General features: G+C 44.7%; 1 protein-coding gene across 3 annotated transcripts in view; it reads right to left on the minus strand.

The window, feature by feature from the left end:
- spata20 (spermatogenesis associated 20) overlaps positions 1-21,114 on the minus strand; it is a 348,450-nt gene that overhangs the window by 261,791 nt on the left and 65,545 nt on the right. For all 3 annotated transcript variants that reach the window (XM_068004358.1, XM_068004359.1, XM_068004360.1), the window contains exon 10: positions 14,300-14,512. In XM_068004358.1, coding sequence (XP_067860459.1) covers positions 14,300-14,512 — 213 coding nt within the window. The remainder of the gene's footprint in view (positions 1-14,299; positions 14,513-21,114) is intronic.

Raw genomic sequence — 21,114 nt, forward strand, 5'->3', positions numbered from 1 at the left:
CTCTGTCCCCCTAAAAGCTGTTGAGGCTGGGGTCAAATGAAAATTTCAAAAATGAGCTTGATAGATTTTGTTAGGCAAGGGTATTGAGGGATATGGAACCAAGGTGGATAGATGGAGTTAAGATACGGATCAGCCAAGATCTAACTGAATGGCGGAACAGACTCGAGGGGCTGAATGACCTCCTCCTGTTCCATGTTCCTATGAGATCTTACTGATTGCTCTGTCAATCAAATATTGCTGCGACAGGAATACTTACCTACAGGAAAGGGAAGAGATGCCTGCAAAGTGGCTCGGACATAGAAAAGAAGATTGACCCCGGGATCGTACTTTGTTAACTTAGACAATTCCCAAGCTCTTGGACTGGCAACAGCATCAAAACTAGATTTCAATTGAAAACCGAACTGCCTCCATGCATCCAATTTCCCAACCTAAAGTGACAGTCAGTATAAAGTCAATAAAATGCTCCAAATAAATCTTACAAAATACACAGATGTGTTTTATCATATGATGTACAACAGCCTATAAAAATTAGGAAATAAATTTGATTGTCAGAAATCACCATCCCGAAGGAAAGAAATGCTTTATTTCTATAGCACCTTATTGTATCTCTCAAATATTTCAAAGCACTTTACAATGAATTAATTCAAGTGCAAAAATTGTCATGTTAGCAAATGTGGCAGCCATCTTTCCAATGTTGTTCATGCTCAGCACCAAAGAGATAATCATAGTCATAGAGTCATAGAGTTATACAGCACGGATAGAGGCCCTTCGGCCCATCGTGTCCGCGCCGGCCATCAGCCCTGTCTACTCTAATCCCATATTCCAGCATTTGGTCCGTAGCCTTGTATGCTATGGCATTTCAAGTGCTCATCCAAATGCTTCTTGAATGTTGTGAGGGTTCCTGCCTCCACAACCCTTTCAGGCAGTGAGTTCCAGACTCCAACCACCCTCTGGGTGAAAAAGTTCTTTCTCAAATCCCCTCTAAACCTCCCGCCTTTTACCTTGAATCTATGTCCCCTTGTTATAGTACCCTCAACGAAGGGAAAAAGCTCCTTAGTATCCATCCTATCTGTGCCCCTCATAATTTTGTACACCTCAATCATGTCCCCCCTCAGCCTCCTCTGCTCCAAGGAAAACAAACCCAATCTTCCCAGTCTCTCTTCATAGCTGAAGCACTCCAGCCCTGGTAACATCCTGGTGAATCTCCTCTGCACCCTCTCCAAAGCGATCACATCCTTCCTGTAGTGTGGCGACCAGAACTGCACATAGTACTCCAGCTGTGGCCTAACCAGTGTTTTATACAGCTCCATCATAACCTCCTTGCTCTTATATTCTATGCCTCGGCTAATAAAGGCAAGTATCCCATATGCCTTCTTTACCACCTTATCTACCTGTTCTGCCGCCTTCAGGGATCTGTGAACTTGCACACCAAGATCCCTCTGACCCTCTGTCTTGCCTCGGGTCCTCCCATTCATTGTGTATTCCCTTGCCTTGTTAGTCCCTCCAAAGTGCATCACCTCGCACTTTTCCGGGTTAAATTCCATTTGCCACTGTTCCGCCCATCTGACCAACCCATCTATATCGTCCTGCAGACTGAGGCTATCCTCCTCGCTATTTACCACCCTACCAAATTTTGTATCATCAGCGAACTTACTGATCATACCTTTTACATTCATATCCAAGTCATTAATGTAGACCACAAACAGCAAGGGACCCAGCACCGATCCCTGTGGTACCCCACTGGCCACAGGCTTACAGTCACAAAAACTACTGGCCTCCTGTGCTGTACCTACTAGTATCATAGTAGGTACAGCACAGGAGGCCATTCAGCCCATCGTGCCTATGCCAGCTCTTTGAAAGAGCTATCTAATTAGTCCCACTCCCCTGCTCTTTCCCCGTAGCTCTGTAATTTTTTTTCCTTCAAGTATTTATCCAATTCCCTTTTGAAAGTTACCATTGAATCTGCTTCCATCACCTTTTCAGGCAGTGCATTCCAGATCATTACAACTCGCTGCGTAAAAAAAATGTTTCCTCATGTCACCGCTGGCACTTCATTTAGGCCTCTCAATTTTTAAAAAAAGCCCCTACCAAAATCATTTAGATTCAATGCAGTTGGTAGGTCCTTATAAGCAATGTTCTGGTCTTTTGGTGGGAGGACTTCCTTCTGGTACATCAGAGTCTAACACATGCTGCATGGAGAACATCTCACCAGAAAATGGGTACAATGGGAAAAATAAATCTCCTTTCTACTCTGGAACTGGTTGGGTTTGCTTCAAGTGCTCTACTAGGAGGAACAGCTTTGGTGATCAACCAGCCAGGAGCTTGTATGGTCAAGAATAAACCACAGATTTTGACTGAACTCGAAGTTTCAAAATCAGGACTGAGCTTCCCTAAACTGAGCAGCAAAAACTTTCCAGAAAACATAGTTTATTTGTGTAAGAAAATGGTTTAAAGCCAAGCATGGTCAATATCCCATCTCGCATAACTCGCATTAAACTCCCAAATATTTAGCAAGAGGGCCACGTTAATAGGAGGGGGGCAAAGTCATGTCTTGGTGTATGTGAAGAAAGACAGTTTGTAAATGACAGAGAATGCTGAAACTTCAGAACTATAAACACCCAAAGGTCAAGAGATGGCCTGTTTATAGATGCTATAATGCCAGAAGGTGGTTTATACTAAAACAAGAGATGTGGTTGCTAAGAAACAACAGTGGTAGAGCCATCTGTACCCAGATAAGAAGGACCTACACATTCCTCAGAGGAACATAACAGCTTGTAAACAGAGATGGAGATTGGGGTCAATAGCTACGTTACATAAAACAGCTTATCTTGAGTTGCTAATGTGGCGTCAGCATGGTGGGAGGACTTACAACCATGAAATAAAACCAGCGGTGCTTGCGTACATAACAATGCAGCCAAATAGTACAAAGATAGGGCATGCTCCCTCCCAAAAGTTAGTGCTCTCAAGAGGGGACGGTCGGAAGTCCATTGCCACAGGCAGTCCACGAAGGTCAGGTCTGATCACCCTGAATTCACGGACAGTCATTTAATGTAATCTGTAGACAGTTGTGTTGTAACTATAACACTGTTGAATATAATGTTGAAGATAGCTGTAGTGCACTTCTGTTGTGATTCAATCTATTAAAAGCTTGCTATTTTATAACCACTCGGGCTAGAATCAAGCAGAAGTTATTGTTGAGGGATTAACAACCCATAGTTGAGACAGTAACGGGGAAAAGCTGATAACAATTTGCAAAATCTAAAGAGACTTCACTTTGCTAATCAGGGACGGTTTTGTTCAACTGGTAGAACACCAATTACATCTCTGGGTGGAGAACATCTACAGATTCAGCACCAGGTAACACAATGTGCAGATACCTCCCATTAGACCATCATGAATCTTTTCCCGAACACACCATCCAATCCTACTAGCTGACAACCATGGCTCGGTGGTACCACTCTTGCCTCTGAGTCAGAAGGTTGTGGGTTTAAGTCCCATTCCAGAGACGTGAGCAGATGAAAAGGGCTGACACTTCAATGCAGTACTGAGGGAGGCTGCACTGTCAGAGTCTTGGTTTATCAGGTGGGTGTAAAAGATCCCGTGGCACTATTTCAAAGAAAAGCAGGGGTGTTCTCCTGGCCAACATTTATCCCTCAACCAACATTACTAAAATAGATTATCTGGTCATTATCATGTTATTTGCGGGACTTCGCTGTGCGCAAATTGGCTGTCAAGTATCCTACATTACAACAATAACTACACTTCAAAAGTAATTCATTGGCTGTAAAACGCTTTATGACGTCCTGAAGTTGTGAATGGTGCTATATAAATGCAAGGTCTTTCTTTCTTTTAATGATCATGAGGAGGCTACAAAAATTTCTCTGCTCAGGTTGATGTGAGGCCGATTATTTTCTGCTCCCTGTCACTTTACACTCTGCCTTCAGCTATTACTTACCATGATTGACATACTCAATGGGAGCTAATGAGTGAGTCCTGCGTCTGTAGCAATCTTGGCTGCCCACCACTGACATCTTCAATTCTGACTCACGATGACATTTTTTAAACAGATCATGATCTGTGTTAAAAAAAATTCCCTTTTTTTTTTGCAAGATGCCTCATACACCCCTTATCCTACACACCTTTCAACACTTGGCGTTACTTTGCTTACTGAAGAAACTTATTTTACGGTGATGCTAATTCAATTACTGTTGTATTTTCCCTGGCTTTTCTCAATGGTGGGGAAGTTTGTGAGAGATGTGGTGACAAACAGTGAAGTAAGTGCATACGAGGGATGTGTTGTTGACTGTTACATGGGAAATTTGAGCCAGTCAGGATCATTGGAATTGCTAGACGCAAAAAGGCCAAAATCCATCTGGTTCGCCTTCTGCCATCCTGGTAGTCACATGATACAACGATAAAGGAGTTGTTGACTAATCATAGCAATCAATCTCTATCAATTAATCTACAATAGACCCAGACATGAGGCGAGGAAAACCCCAGCTTTGGGATAAGGACATAGTGACAGAGAGTGTTTTCTTGAATCAGTAAAAGTGAGAGTGTGCTTCGGGTGATTTTAAAGTGTAATGTATGCTATATGCAAGACTTACAACAACCGATAGACAATGAAAGGCTAGGGAATTTGGACTCTTCTTCTTTAAATAAAGAGACCAAACTGACATTTTTCAAGGTTACAAAATGAGTTGACAAATTTGAAATAGTAAAATTGTTCCATGGTGGCAAAGGATTCAAATCCCAGAGAAAAGGTTTAAAATCAGGGATGTAGGAGTAAGAAAAAAGTCACGGGGAACCTTTTAACCAAAAGGATAAGAATTGTGGATTAAATTATCAGGGTGAAAGAGAGGGAGGGAGGTCATGACAGAGCAATAAAAGATCTTACCTTTATCCTACAAACAGCAATGAGGCGAATGTACAGTTAATCTGTTTTTGGTGGTGTTGGTTGAGGGATGAATGTTGGCCAGGATCCTGGGAGAACTCCCTGCTTGACTTCAAATAGTGCAATAAGACTTTTAATATCCAGCTAAGCCACTGAAACAGGTAGACCAAGCTTCGTTTTAACGTCTCATCCAAAAGATGAAGCACACCATAGAAATGGATTTAAGGGACAAACAAGTGCATTTCTAGAGGAAAAAGAGTTGGGCCTTTTCCTGTTCCTAAAATTTCTTATGCTCATAATACTTCACTTAAATTGCTTTTTAGTTAACTTTTCCATATATTATATATGATTACAACAGGGCACAGCCAGAGGCCACCACGTCACGATGGTGCTGCTGATAGTGGACAGAAGCAAATGAAGAACTGGAAAAACTGTGTTAGGTTACCAACCGGCAGGTAGGAAAACACATTAAACTGAGGGAGCGCTGCACTGTCGGAGGTGCCGTCTTTCGGATGAGATGTTAAACCGAGGCACCATCTGCCCTCCCATGGCACTATTTTGAAGAAGAGCAGGGGAGTTCTCCCTGATGTTCACATTTATCCCTCAACCAACACCTAAAACAGATGATCTGATCATTTATTTCATTGCTGTTTGTGGGAGCTTGCTGTGCGCAAATTGGCTGCTGCGTTTCCTACATTACAACAGTGTCTACACTTCATAAACAAAAGTACTTCATAAACAAAAACACATCATATACAAAAGCACTTTAGGACGTCCTGAGGCCGTGAAATGTGCTATATAAATGCAAGTTCTTTCTTTCTTTATGTTCCAGCAGCCCTGGATCAGCCAGTGATGATTTAGCCTTGATTTGTATGATGAACACAGGACACCAGGTTCGGGACTTGAGCCCTAAGTGAAAAGCACTCTTACATTGCGATTTCTTTCATCTGCTTCATCTTTCAGATGAGACATAAAACAAAGGCCCTGTCTGCCTGTCGAGATGGATGTGAAAGATCCCATGGTACGATTTGAAAATGAGCAGGGGAGTTCTCCTGGTGTCCCGGCCAACATTCCCCATTACTACCAAAAACAGGTCATTCATCGCACTGCTGGTTGTGGGATCTTGCTATGCGAAAAATGGCTACCACGCTTGCCTACAACACACAGGGTCATGGCAAAGTAACATGCCTGCGCTGCTCTCCTGCATTTACTCATTGAAGTGGAGCCCAGCTACCATATAGGTTGGCACCTGAATTTGAAGCCCACCTAATTCCACACAGGCACAGCTGCACTGTGCCATTTTGCCATATTTATTGCCCATCCCTAATTGCCATTGAGAAGGTGGTGGTGAGCTGCCTTCTTGAACTGCTGCAGTTCGTATGGTGAAGGTTCTCTCACAGTGCTGTTAGGAAGGGAGTTCCAGGATTTTGACCCAGAGACAGTGAAGGAATGGCGATATATTTCCAAGTCGGGATGGTGTGTGACTTGGAGGGGAACTTGCAGGTGGTGTTGTTCCCACGTGCCTGCTGCCCTTGTCCATCGAGGTGGTAGAGTTCGCGGGTTTAGGAGGTGCTGTCGAAGAAGCCTTGGCGAGTTGCTGCAGTGCATCCTGTGGATAGTACACACTGCAGCCACAGTGCGCCGGTGGTGAAGGAAGCAAATGTTTAGGGTGGTGGATGGGGTGCCAATCAAGCGGGCTGCTTTGTCCTGGATGGTGTCGAGCTTCTTGAGTGTTGTTGGAGCTGCACTCATCCAGGCAAGTGGAGAGTATTCCATCACACTCCTGACTTGTGCCTTGTAGATGGTGGAAAGGCTTTGGGGAATCAGAAGGTGAGTCACTCGCCTCAGAATACCCAGCCTCTGACCTGCTCTTGTAGCCACAGTATTTATATGGCTGGTCCAGTAAGTTTCTGGTCAATGGTGCCCCCCGGGATGTTGATGGTGGGGGATTCAGCGATGGTAATGCCGTTGAATGTCAAGGGGAGGTGGTTAGACTCTCTTGTTGGAGATGGTCATTAACTGGCACTTGTCTGGCGCAAATGTTACTTGCCACTTATCAGCCCAATCCTGGATGTTGTCAAGGTACTGTTGCATGCAGGCAAAGACTGCTTCAATATCTGAGAGGTTGCGAATGGAACTGAACACTGTGCAATCATCAGCAAACATCCCCATTTCTGACCTTATGATGGAGGGAAGGTCATTAATGAAGCAGCTGAAGATGGTTGGGCGTAGGACACTGCCTGAGGAAATCCTGCAGCAATGTCCTGGGGCTGAGATGATTGGCCTCCAACAACCACTACCATCTTCCTTTGTGCTAGGTATGACTCCAACCACTGGAGAGTTTTCCCCGATTCCCATTGACTTCAATTTTACTAGGGCTCCATGGTGCCACACTCGTCAAATGCTGCCTTGATGTCAAAGGCAGTCACTCTCACCTCACCTCTGGAATTCAGCTCTTTTGTCCATGTTTGGACCAAGGCTGTAATGAGGTCTGGAGCCGAGTGGTCCTGGCAGAACCCAAACTGAGCATCGGTGAGCACATTATTGGTGAGTAAGTGCCGCTTGATAGCACTGTCGACGACACCTTCCATCACTTTGCTGATGATTGAGAGTAGACTGATGGGGCGGTAATTGGCTGGATTCGATTTGTCCTACTTTTTGTGGACAGGACATACCTGGGCAATTTTCCACATTGTCGGGTAGATGCCAGTGTTGTAGCTGTACTGGAACAGCTTGGCTAGAGGAGCGGCTAGTTCTGGAGCACAAGTCTTCAGCACTACAGCCGGGGTGTTGTCGGGGCCCATAGCCTTTGCTAAGGTGATCTTATTGAAACATATAAGATTGTGAAGGGGCTTGATCGGGTGGATGCGGTAAGGATGTTCCCAAGGATGGGTGAAACTAGAACGAGGGGGCATAATCTTAGAATAAGGGGCTACTCTTTCAAAACTGAGATGAGGAGAAACTTCTTCACTCAGAGGGTAGTAGGTCTGTGGAATTTGCTGCCCCAGGAAGCTGTGGAAGCCACATCATTAAATAAATTTAAAACAGAAATAGACAGTTTCCTAGAAGTAAAGGGAATTAGGGGTTACGGGGAGCGGGCAGGAAATTGGACATGAATTTAGATTTAAGGTTAGGATCAGATCAGCCATGATCTTATTGAATGGCGGAGCAGGCTCAAGGGGCCGATTGGCCTACTCCTGCTCCTATTTCTTATGTTCTTATGTTCTTATTGCTGTATCCAGTGCACTCAGATATTTCTTGATATCATGTGGAGTGAATCAAATTGGCTGAAGACTGGCTTCTGTGATGGTCGGGATATCGGGAGGAGGCCGAGATGGATCATCCACTCGGCGCTTCTGGCTGAAGATGATTGCAAACGCTTCAACCTTGTCTTTTGCACTCACGTGCTGGACTCCGCCATCATTGAGGATGGGGGTGTTTACAGAGCCTCCTCCTCCAGTTAGTTGTTTAATTGTCCACTACCATTCACGACTGGATGTGGCAGGCCTGCAGAGCTTTGATCTGATCCGTTGATTGTGATGTTTGTAGCATGTTTCTACATGTAGCTCTGTCTGTAGCATGTTTCTTCCGCTGTTTAGCATGCATGTAGTCCTGGATTGTAGCTTCACCAGGTTGGCACCTCATTTTTAGGTACGCCTGGTGCTGCTCCTGGCATGCTCTTCTGCACTCCTCATTGAACCAGGGTTGATTCCCTGGCTTGTTGGTAATGGTAGAATGAGGAAAATGGCGTGCCATGAGGTTACAGATGCATGCCGCGATGTTAGATGTGGGACTGTCTGCTTTCTCCTAAGATTAAGTTGATTGTATAAAATTCCGAGGAGGGGAACAGACTGATTACTGGGTGCTTTTAAAATGTGACTGTACACTGGGCTATAAACTGGTGAAAGACAGCCTCCAGGAGGGGCACTTTCATACAAGCTTGGCTTTACTGCACTCAGGAGTCAGATCAGGACCAGAGATGTTCCACCATATTTGTGTCAAAACATATCCAAGACCACTTTGCGCCAGTGCAAAGGTGGCCTAAATGTTCCGACAAGGAGATAGTCAGTGTCACAGTGAATGTCTGCTGGCACTGTGCTCAGGAGACCTAACCCAGCTCTTTCTGTTAATATAAGGGCACTTTCATCTCTGCACATTCAACACAAATACTGTTGGGGGGGGGGGGGGGGGGGGCGAGGATTTGGTCCTATTGGGCTTATTTTTGTGCTTATTATTTAACACTGGGGAATGGAACCCTTTCGATCTCAGGGTCACTATCATGCACTTATATGTCAAGTAGAGCACAGATTAAATGCTTCTTCCTACTGCCTCATTAACTGGTTCCATGTCAGGTACCACACAGAACAGAGGCAGAATAAAGCTCCCTTTACATTGCACCATCAAGCACTTCTGCATCAGGTATACATTGAGTTAGATGCAGACTAAAACTCTCTCAACACTGCCCCATCAAGCACACCGAGGTCAGGTACAGCAGGGATTAGACATAGAGTAAACCTCCATTCACACTATCCCATCAAGCAATCCCAAGTCAGGCAAAGCATGAGTAAGATGCAGAGTAATATCTCTCTATTCTGCTTCAGCTTAGAGTGTCCCTCGTCACCTATGTCAATCCTTGCACTTCTCACACCGACCATCTTTATAGCCTCTGAGTCAGTAAAGGAGCAGCAGTTCAGTGCATTCACTAATAGGATTTAAGGTATACTTAAACTGCAACAACCAAAGCACTTCACAAAAAGCTGGCAGTAATGAGTTCACATTCAGTAATCCTTCTGTGCATCAATGTGCACCAGCACTGTGGAGTGCACTGGAACAGTTGGTGTACACACTGCTAAGCGGAATAAACCACCGAGGAAATCTTCAGGAAGGTGTTATAGGATGGAGCAGAGATCCTGAGTGAATTCCAGACACTGACCTAATCTTCAGAACGTGGTCATACCAGTTCAGAGGCAGTTTCACATATACTCTATTAATATGGCCCCTCACTCTCCTTTTATTTTTTCTTTCTGAAGCTATTATATTGAAACATGCAAACTACAGTAACAAACCCATCATTTTACCCAAATCACCCATGTGGCACTAAAATAAACCCATGTATGGGGCAGGAGGGGTCCCAGAGATTAGACACCCAAATGTCAGTCAACACATGTTTTTAAAATGGCGCAAATCAGCACCTCCTACTGGGGGTGACGGATTATTACACACATAAGATATTTTTCCCTCCCAGATCTGTTTAGAATTTTTTTAACAAGCTGAATAAGTGGATGAGATCATTTTAGTGCCTTACCCTGAAGTACATTGCTTTTAATTTTTTTAAACTACCACTTTTCAATATTTCAAAAACTTATTATAACAAATATAATTGAATTGTAAAAGTGCTCCTGCAGCTACACAGCAGGGGTGGGGGGGTATCTAAGGACAGCACCTTGTTTGGATTATTTAGGGGCACTGATCCTGGGAGCACGATGCCAGCTCTCACTTCACCCTCATTCTGCGACCCTTTCTAGCCCACATCCCAGTATGTAACTTTCCTCTTCGGAATCTGTGTATCGCCCCCTCCCTCTGTTCCCCCCCAGAACCTTCAGTTACCACCCTTTGCACTCTAGAACTCTCTCCTTAAGCCCCTTACTAGCATTGTGTGTTGGCCCTGACTCAGTGGTGGCACTCTCACCTCAGAGTCAGAAGGTTCTGGGTTCAAGTCCCACTCCAGAGACTTAAGCACAAAATCCAGGCCTACACTCCAGTGCAGTACTGAGGGAGTGCTGTGTTGTCGGAGGTCCCGTCTTTCAGGTGGGGTGTTAAATCGAGGCCCAGTCCATCCTCTCAGGTGTCCTAGTCAATATTTATCCCTCAAACAACATCACTAAACAACAGCTTATTTGGTCATTGTCACATTGCTGCTTGTGGGACCTTGCTGTTTGCAAATTGGCAGCCATGCTGCCTACAATACAACAGTGACTACACTTTAAAAGTATTTTGTTGGCTGAAAAGCGCTTTGGGATGTCCTGAGGCCATGAAAGGTGCTATACAAATGCAAGTCTTTCTTTTACCTCTCTCCCCACCTTCGCAATCTCCTTCAAAACCTACCTCTTCAAACAGGCTGAGTAAATGTCCATTCCTTTCTCCCATTCCTTGATGTCCTCTGATCTTTCCCTAACGCTCTTTGGGATGTTTTGTTACATGAAAGGATGTCAGTTGTCCTCAGTCACCCTGCCCCATTCTTCCCCCTGTACTTCCCTGCCCCAGTGACAGGGCTTGTGAATGATTTTGACAAAGGGGCGAATTTTAAAGAGCTGATTCAATAGCACGTCCATCGACTCTGCATCTTGAACTTCACGCTGACTGCACTGCAGCTAACCCCGCATGGAATGTTACTTTATTTTTACTACCTTCCTGCAGTGAATTTTGTGTAGTATGATGATTACATAGAATTTTACAGCGCAGCAACAGGCCATTCCGCCCAACAAATCAATGCCAGTGTTCTTGCTCCACATGAGCCTCCTCCCCACTTTACTTCATCTCAAAATATCAGTCTATCCTTCTATTCCTTTCTCCCTCACATTCTTATCTAGTTTCCTCTTAAATGCATCTATGCCATTCGCCTCAACTACTCCATGTGGTAGCGAGTTCCACATTCTAACCACTCTCTGAGTAAATGATGAATTTCCTCCATCTTGCTCAGTGTATTTTTTCTCCCCTTCTCTCATAAAGGTACTCATTCATGGTGCACACAGTCCCACAGGCCCTCTGATACCCTGCCTGACTGGCCATCCGTCACTGAGAGTGCAATGAGCATTCTCAGGCAATTTGACCAGAAGGGGCATCACAGCTGAACTCAATCCTTGTCCTCACTCAACATCCTCCACATTCGTGAATTTTCCAGCAAGGGTCAATGGATAGCGGTGAGCAGCAGGGTACCTCTGCTGATTTTTTCCTCCTCCCTTGCCCAGGGCAGCTGAGGCCAACTGTCACGTTCCCATTGCTGCCCTGGCTGAGATCAGCTATCTCAGCGAAGATATCAAGCCTACACCTGTCCTGGTCTGTATGCCCAGTGCGACGCTGGTACATTTACCCGCTGTGCTAGATCTGTCAATCAGGTCTTTAAATTTGAAACTCCATATCATCTCAAAGTTAGGCTGACACTCCAGTGCAGTACTGAGGGAGTGCTGCACTGTCAGAGGTGCCGTCTTTCGGATGAGACATTAAATCGAGGTCTCATCTGCCATCTCAGGTGGACATAAAAGATCCTGCGGCACTATTTTGAAGACGAGCAGGGGAGTTCTCCCCGGTGTCCTGGCCAATATTTATCCCACAATCAACATCACAAAAACAGATGATCTGGTCATCATCACATTGCTGTTTGTGGGATCTTGCTGTGTGCAAATTAGCTGCTGCTTTTCTTACATGCAACAGTGACTGCACTACAAAAGTACTTAATTGGCTGAAAAGCTCATTGGGACATCCTGGTGTCATGAAAGGTGCTACATAAATGTAAGTTTGTTCTTTCTTTTAAGTACGAATTAGTGATATCGCTCACCAGGGTCTCCTGAACGTTGAGTGCCTTCAGGTTGAAGGGGCGAGGGAGGAGGTTGGAGAGGAATTTCCCACAGTTTTTCCTAAATTGGCCTAAGGTTTTTTTTTCTCTGCCTCTCTCTGGAGATTGCATGACTTGGGGGTGGGTGGTATGGGTTGATGCTGCATGTAAGCTTCACCATGTCTGGATTGACCAGCTGGTCCTTTCCTGTCTCTTCTCATATATTCATAACATAGTGTTTCAAATCATAGCCTGGGGATGGTAAGGAGTGTGCAGCGCACCTCAGCATCTTTCCTACTCTTTTCAACCTGCACTACGGGCCTTTGCTCTTCATGTGCACTTTTCTCTTGCACAGGGTGATTATTTTAAACCCCCTTTCCCCTCAGGTGGCACGATTTTCACGGGCACCGGAAGTCTTCTGGTACCTTGCTCGAATGGCCATTCTGCATTTCTATGCCCTAAGCAAAGGCGCATCTTTACCACTTGGACAGAGGTCACATCCCAGTATTTTCCTTAGTGCACTAGTTCCTAAACAGGTTGCTTGTAAACACGCTTATGAACACATTAAAACTGACGCTGGGAGCAGAATATCAGCAATGACGTCACATCAGCGGGAGTTCGACGCTAAGCCCCAGCTCTGAGGCTGCGCAGACGTAAGCGAGGTCTAAAACACCCGTGTCAGATGTTAGTACTTCCTTTATAACATATAGGATTGGGTATCAGATCAGTCAAACACAGGCCCCATTCAACCAATTTGTGAGACATAAGCCTTTGTCCCTTCCCTTTTAACTTATCCACACAATATTTTCCTTCCCTCTAGATGCAGCTACACCGAGTTACAATCTTGCAGGACAATGCGAGGTGAACAGGAATTCCATTGTTCGGATTAAATTCAAATTGCAGGACACGCCCAAACATGGGCAACCTTGCAAACATGTAGCACCATTATCAATCGGCCCCGGCTCGTTGACCCAAGCTCAGCGTCTGAATGGACACAATTCATAACGTGAGAGGAAATTTGCGTGGTTGGGCTTTAGCCAATAGGAGGGTTTAATGGCACTTGGGGAGTGTAGTCAAGGATTCTCTACAATTTCCTCTGTGGTTTTACTTGTCACTTGAATTGTCAACTTTTTCCATTATATATTCCTAGGTCCATTTATAAGGAAACAACTATACATATATTTATGTATATTTATCTATTTACGCATACTGGGCGACCTCCCATGGCGTCACACATGGGGAATCAAAACCAAGTGTAGTCTTCAGATGAAGTGTGATTAGAGGATGGGAGAGAACTGGACCAGGGCACGCACGTGTAACTCAGTTGCCATGCTGAAATCATACATTCTGTCCATATTTTTATAAAATACTTTGATTTTATATCGCTAAACAACAAAATATATGGCAATTGAGGAAGCAGAGTTGGTTGGAGGATAGAACTTTCTCTGCAGTACGGATTAGGAGCTGGGAGATACAATATTGAGTACCACAGCACCACCTCTGACGGGAGGGTGTAATTACAGCAGGACATTGTAAACTTGCCATTGTAAACGTGCTAAGATAGCATGTCGGTCAGCATCGGAAAGAGAAAGATAGGTTAACCTTTTGGATGGGGGTCTTCTGCGAATATGCAGATGTGAACTTTTGATCTCTTTCTATTGTTCTCCCCTCTTTGTTTTTGGTCAGTCCTATTAAGGAGCGTCTTCAATCTGACTGTGTCAAGTTCTGATCAGAGATCCCAACCGAAACATTAACTTGTCTTTCACCTTCGGATGCTGAATGAGCTGCTGTGCATTTTCAGCATTTTCTCTTTTTATTTCAGATCTCTAGCATTTCTTTTTCTCTTCAAGTACCTGGGCTGGGTCGACATTCCCACTCTCCTTCACTCCATAATGATGGATAAAGACATCTGCCATGGTCACCCCTTGCGAGGCATCCGGGACTGGGTCTGGGAGAAGCTCTCGGATTTCGTGCTCCGTCCACACACAGAAAGCTCCCTCTGTTTTTTCCACAGACTTGGCAGTAGGGTGCGAATCGGCATCCTCGGCACTGTAGAAGCCCCCAGACTGTAGGAGCAGAAAGAGTTAGTCAAGGAGGCAGGGACCATGCAACGATTTCATCAACAATACATTGAAGTTCTATATTCCATGCAATTTCTTACAAATTTCCAATCCTTGAACCCAATTTGTGGGCAATATTCTCCAGTTAAACATTGGGAGGACCAAAGCCATTGTCTGTGGCCCCACCCCAAACTCCATTCCCTCCCGTCCATCTCTTAACACATTTGCTGCTGAAACCCTCATCCACACCTCTGTCACCTCCAGAGTCGACTATTCAAATGCTCTACTGGCCGGTCTCTCATCTCCCCCCACCCTCTAAACTTCAATTCATTAAAAATTCTAATGATCGTGTCCTATCAAGTCCCGCTCATCCATCACCCTTGTGCTCACTGACCCACATTGGCTCCCGGTCCCCCAACACTTCAAATTCAAAAATCTCATGTTCATGTTTACATCCCTTCATTGGTTTGTTTTAAGCAGCATCTTAAAAGGAGGAGAGAGAGGTGGAGAGGTTTAGAGAGGGAATTCTAGAGCTTAAGGCCTAGACACTGAATGTGTGGTCGCCAATGATGGGGTGAAGGAAGTGGGGGATGCACAAGAGGCCAGAGTTGGAGGAACGCAGAGTTCTCAGAGGGTAGTAGGGCTGAAGGAGGTTTCAGAGATATGGAGGGGCGAGGCCATGGAGGGGTTTGAACACGAGGAAGAGAATTTTAAACTTGAGGCGTTGCTGCACTGGGAGCCAATGTAGGTCAGCGAGCACAGGGATGATGGGTGAATGGGACTTGGTGCGAGTTAGGATATGGGCAGCAAAGCTTTGGATGTGCTTACGTTTCTGGAGGGTGGAAGACGGGAGGCCGGCCAGGACAGCAATTGTTCATCACAGCAATGGGAGTTTTGTTGGGAGGTAGAAATATTTATCAGGCAATCACTTCCCTCACTTCAGAAACAGGGATTAAGATATTAATCCTGTCACTCCGTGACAAATTGAAAGAAACAAAACAGCTCAAGACTCAAGTAGTCCATCAAATGTCAAAAGGAAAGTCCCTAGACAATAAGCTACTTGGCTTGTCGAATCTTAAAAAATAGCAACATTTATGGAAATATCTATTTGTTTTAATTTTTTTTTAAATAAAAGCAAAACAGCAACACAGATCTGTAATAAAAAGAGTAGGTTCTCTAATGGGCAGCTGCTTTTCTCATGAAGCTGACTCAATTCTGCTAAGAATCAACAAGATTGAAGCACCGATCTAGAATGCCAACAAATGCACGACACAGAAATGCAAATGCTTCATCCCATCATCAAAAACAGCATGCCAGTCTGCAAAATCCTCCAGAAATATTTTTCAACTAATTACTTAATGCTCAGCCAGATGAGGAAGGTCAATGCTGGGTAATAAAATCCTTTCCCAGTTCGGATGCTCACTATTAGCATCAATCATTTCCAGGTCAGGTACAGGAAAAGCCAACTGCACGGTTAAGCTCCGCTGCATCAAGCAGTCCGCTTGATCGGCAGCCCATCCATCACCTTAAACATCCACTCCCTCCACCACCGGCGCACCGTGGCTGCAGTGTGTGCTATCTACAGGATGCACTACACCAACTCGCCAAGGCTTCTTTGGCAGCACCTTCCAAACCCTCGACCTCCACCACCTAGAAGGACAAGGGCAGCAGGTGCATGGGAACAACACCATCTGTACGTTCCCCTACAAGTCACACACCATCCTGACTTGGAAACATATCGCCGTTCCTTCAGCGTTGCTGGGTCAAAATTCTGGAACTCCCTACCTAACAGCACTGTGAGAGTATCTTCACCACACGGACTGCAGCGGTTCAAGAAGGTGGCTCACCACCACCTTCTCAAGGGCAACTAGGGATAGGCAATAAATGCTAGCCTTGCCAGCCATGCCCATATCCCAAGAACAACAACATACTTCAATCTTGGAAGAGCTTGCCTGCTGCTCCAGGTGGTATTTCTATTTCCCCACATCAGCTATCTTTGTGGCCTCTCTCAGTACAATCACCAATCATCACACACAACAGGAGATTTTGATCTCATTCATCATCCTGAGTTGGCTCTGAACACAAGTTCCAAATGTGAAAGGCCACTGTCCCAACTCACTGTGTTCTTCAGTTACTCCAAGCACAATAAGGAGCACCTTCTGCCTGGGCAGTGTGTGGTATTTTGGGGCACAGTTACATTTGAGAAATTGGGGAGCTGACAAAAAGAGGCCTTGAAATAAGAGACTTCCACATCAATAACTTTGAATTACTTGGCTCCTTGAAGTCCCAGAGAAGATACAGCTCGATAAGCAGTTTGGCCTTGGAAATTCAGCTGATTCTGCTGTCTCTCAACAATGCAAGTGTCGCACTGTAAACATTTCCACCTATAGCAGCGCATGTCACCTTGTCTCAGTTGGTAGCACTCTTGCCTCTGTGTCAGAAGGTTGTAGGTTGAAGGCTCACTCCGAGACTTGAGCTCATAGACCAACCGGAGACTCCAGGGCAGTACTGAGGGAACGCTGAACTATCATGAAATGCTGTCCTTTAAGTAAGGTGCTAAACCAAGGTCGCCTCCTTGTTCAAGATCCTGTGGCACTATTTCGGCGTTCTGGCCCAAAATCCCTCTCTTAACCAACTTCACCACAAATAGTGAACTGCTCATTCACCTCAGTGTAGTTTATGGGATCTTGCTGTGCAGAATATTCCTACTGCATCTGTCTACATATCAACAGTGACTGTACTTCATTGTGTGAAGCAATTGTGATGTAAAATCTCTCTTCCTTTGTCTGCAAACAGAGACTGCGGACAGATACAGATCACATGTTTCAAGGCAGTAACCCTCACAGCAACATGGGGTTGGCAGATCCAAGCTACACTGCTGTCCTTGGACAGAAAGCTCTGTATCGCTCATTGACCAGGAGAATCAAAAGGCTAAATATTCTTCCCAATAAATAAAAAAAAAAGAGCTTGCATTTACAGGGCACTTTTCACGACCTCAGGATGTTCCAAAGCGTTTATCAGCCAATAAGGTACTTTTGAAATGTAGTCACTGTTGTAATGTAAGAAATATGGCAGCAAGGTCCCACAAACAGCAATGTGATAATGACCAATTATCTTTTTTTAGATGATGGTTGAGGGATAAACATTGGCCAGGATACCGGGGAGAACTTCCCTGCTCTTCTTCAAAATAGTACCACACAATCATTTACGTCCACCTGAGAGGGCAGACGGGGCTTCAGTTTAACAGCTCATCCGAAGGACAGCATCTCCGACAGTGCAGCATTCCCTCAGTACTGCACTGGAGTGTCAGTCTTTATTATGCGCTCAAATCTCTGATTCAAAGGCGAGAGTGCTACCAACTGAACCACGAGTAACACACAATGGCTATGAATGGGTGGAAGTCTAGGCTACAGAGCTCAGCACACATGAACTTACAAGCGTTCAACTGTGTCCAAATGCTGGCTTTATATTTTAATGCTGAAGAGCTCGTTAAAAACAGATGATCTGGTCATTATTGCATTGCTGTTTGTGGGACCTTGCTGTGCACAAATTGGCTGCCATATTTCGTACATTGCAACAGTGACCAAACTTCAAAAAGTACTTCATTGGTTGTAAAGCGTTTGGGATGTCCTGAGGTAGTGAAAGGTGGTATATAAATTCAAGTCTTTCTTTCTTTTTGATGTGCCATAGCATAATATCTCCTCAAGGTAGTCGCACACTAGTCAACTAAACTTAATTTACATCAATGTGAAGCCAAAAGCACTTTGTGCAGTCGAACTGGTTTATTCGAAGCTATGCTGACCCCTCCGTGGGACAGTAACAAACCCACATGCCTGATTAATTCAGCGCCCTCCGTAATCTGACAATTCAACCGATGACGTACGACTGTTATCAGACAGAACAAAGACAAGAACTGAGCCCTGATCATCTCGCCTGACAAATAATTTGTTTTTGTCTGATGTTTCATTAGCAGGCTGTCAGTGAACGGATTAGTGAACTAAAATTAACTTCTCATCACAGCAGGATTACATCACAGGCGACCGATTTATCCTAATTGAATAATCTATGGTTTTTGCAACAATTAATTGAATATTTGGCCGCATTAAAACATCACAAGGATGATTCTGCTTCCTTGTTAAACTTGCATGTTGTGTCTTGTACAGCAATGCCTCAATATCATACTAAACAAGTTGCAGCTTTTCTCACTATTTTCAACCAGTCTTATCAATTCTCCAGCTAGGAGCTAAAAGATTACAAATATATTTGTCTCTTTGTACTCATGATAGTGTCAGCATAGTTACGGAGGGGTAGGCTCGAAAGGGTTGCATCAAACAACGTTCAAATGTCGGAACACTTGGGGTGATCGCAACACGGGTCCAGTTGTGATTGAATTTTGCCTTCCAGCAACCTGTGCAGAGCTCGACAGATCCACTGGGCGTAATTCCAGGGATTCTTAAGTTGGAGTTTACTTAATCTGTCTCCCTTTTCGCTGTATCCTCCTCTTAGTAATGACAGCAGAAGAGTCATGGGAGTGAAGTCAGACCCACTCTGGGGGGACACAAAGGCTGGGGCTTTCGGCTTCTGCGCTTGCTAGCTCGCGAACTTCCTCCCATTAAAAGGAACAGGGGGAATATTGGCAGGTTGGCCAGTGTAGTAGTGGGAACCCTGACCTTAGTGTCAGAGTTCACACAGGTGACTTGGTGGGGCACTGGAGGGCAGCCAGCGCTCACCCCTGGAACTATGACCCAGCATGTCAGATGAGAAAGGGAGAAGAGTGCAAAGTTATTTTTATAAACAGAAATACACAGGGTGGTAAAAATATTACTGTTCATTAGTACTCGATTTTTATTTTATAAAAGGAGCTCTGATGGGAAGTACTCACTCTCTAATAATTGGAATTGGGATGTCAGCCATGGCTCAATGGTAGCGCTCTCACCTCTGAGTCAAAACATCATGGGTTCAAGTCCCACTCCAGAGACTTGAGCACATAGTCTAGGCTAACCTTTCAGGGTGGTACCGAGGGAGTGCTGCAATTTCGGAGATGCTGTCTTTCAGATGAGGTGTTAAACTTTGGAGGCGGTTCAGAGACGGTTCATTCAATTAATTCCTGGGATGAGGGGGTTATCTTATGAGGAAAGGTTGGACAAGTTGAGCCTGTTTACATTGGAGTTTAGAATAATGAGAGGTGATCTTATTGAAACATATAAGATCCTGAGGGGACTAGAAGGGGTAGATGCTGAGGATGTTTCCCCTTATGGGAGAGACTTGAACTAGGGGCCATAGTTTAAAAATAAGGGGTCTCCCATTTAAGACGGAGATGAGGAGAAATTTTTTCTCTCTGAGGGTCGTGAGTCTGTGGAACTCCCTTCCCCGGAGAGTGGTGGAGGCAGGGTCATTGAATATTATTAAGGCTGTGTTAGACAGATTCCTGATTAACAAGAGAGTCAAAGGTTATAGTAGGTAGACGGGGAAGTAGGATTGAGGTCACAATCAGATCAGCCATGATCTTATCAAATGGCAGAGGAGGCTCGAAGGGCTGAATGGGCATATATCCTGCTCTTAATTCGTATCTTCGTAAACTGAGGCCCCGCCTGCCCTCTCATGTGGATGTAAAAGATCCCACAACACTATTTCCAAGAAGAGCAGGGGAGTTTCCCCCAGTGTCCTGGCCAATATTTATTCCTCAACCAACATCGCAAAAACAGATTATCTGGTCATTACCTTATTGCTGTTTGTGGTTGGTTGCCGCAATTCCTACATTACAACAGTGAATACAACTACTTCATTGGCTATAAAGCCCTTGGGGCGCCCTGAGGTTGTCAGGAGTGCTATATAAATGCAAATTCTTTCTGCTTTCTTTCTAACTTTAGTGGTGCTGCCAGATGAAAATGATGACGTTTCCACTTGTGGAAGTCTGGAGCCCAAAACTAGAGGTCATAAATATAAAACAGTCACTAATAAATCCAGTAAGGAATTCAGGAGAAACTTCTTTACCCAAAGAGTGGTAAGAATTTGCAACATGCTACCACAAGGAGTGGTTGAGGCAAATAGCATAGATGCATTTAAGGGGAAGCCAGATAAGCAGATGAGGGAGAAAGGAATAGAAGGATATGCCGATAGGCGTAGATGAAGTAGGGAAGGAGGAGGCTCGTGTGCAGCATAAACGTCGGCCTAGACCAGCTGGGCCGAATGGCCTGTTTCTGTGCTGTAGTTTCGCTGTAACTCAATGTAAAATGCAATTCTTTTTCTTCCCACCTGTGTTCCCAGCTTGAGGTCCCAAAGCCCATGGATGCAAACTCCTTAAAACTGCACTAGGCTCAACTTACACAAAATAATTAGAACATTTTAAAGACTGAATTTATGTCTTTTTGCACTTCCTCCACCCCTGTTCTGCAATCTGCTAGAAAGCTTTTGGTGGAGCAGTAGACTTGAACTTACATGAAGTTAGAAGATATGTTCTGAATTCCCTTTTTGCATCATTGCTGTTTGTGGGATCTTGCTGTGCGCAAATTGGCTGCCACGTTTCCTAAAGTACAACAGTGCTTCATTGGTTGTAAAGCGCTTTGGGACGTCCTGAGGTCATGAAAGGCGCTATATAAATGCAAGTC

The sequence above is a fragment of the Heptranchias perlo genome, chromosome 23 (assembly GCF_035084215.1).
Source record: "Heptranchias perlo isolate sHepPer1 chromosome 23, sHepPer1.hap1, whole genome shotgun sequence".
Classification (NCBI taxonomy): Eukaryota; Metazoa; Chordata; class Chondrichthyes; order Hexanchiformes; family Hexanchidae; genus Heptranchias; species Heptranchias perlo.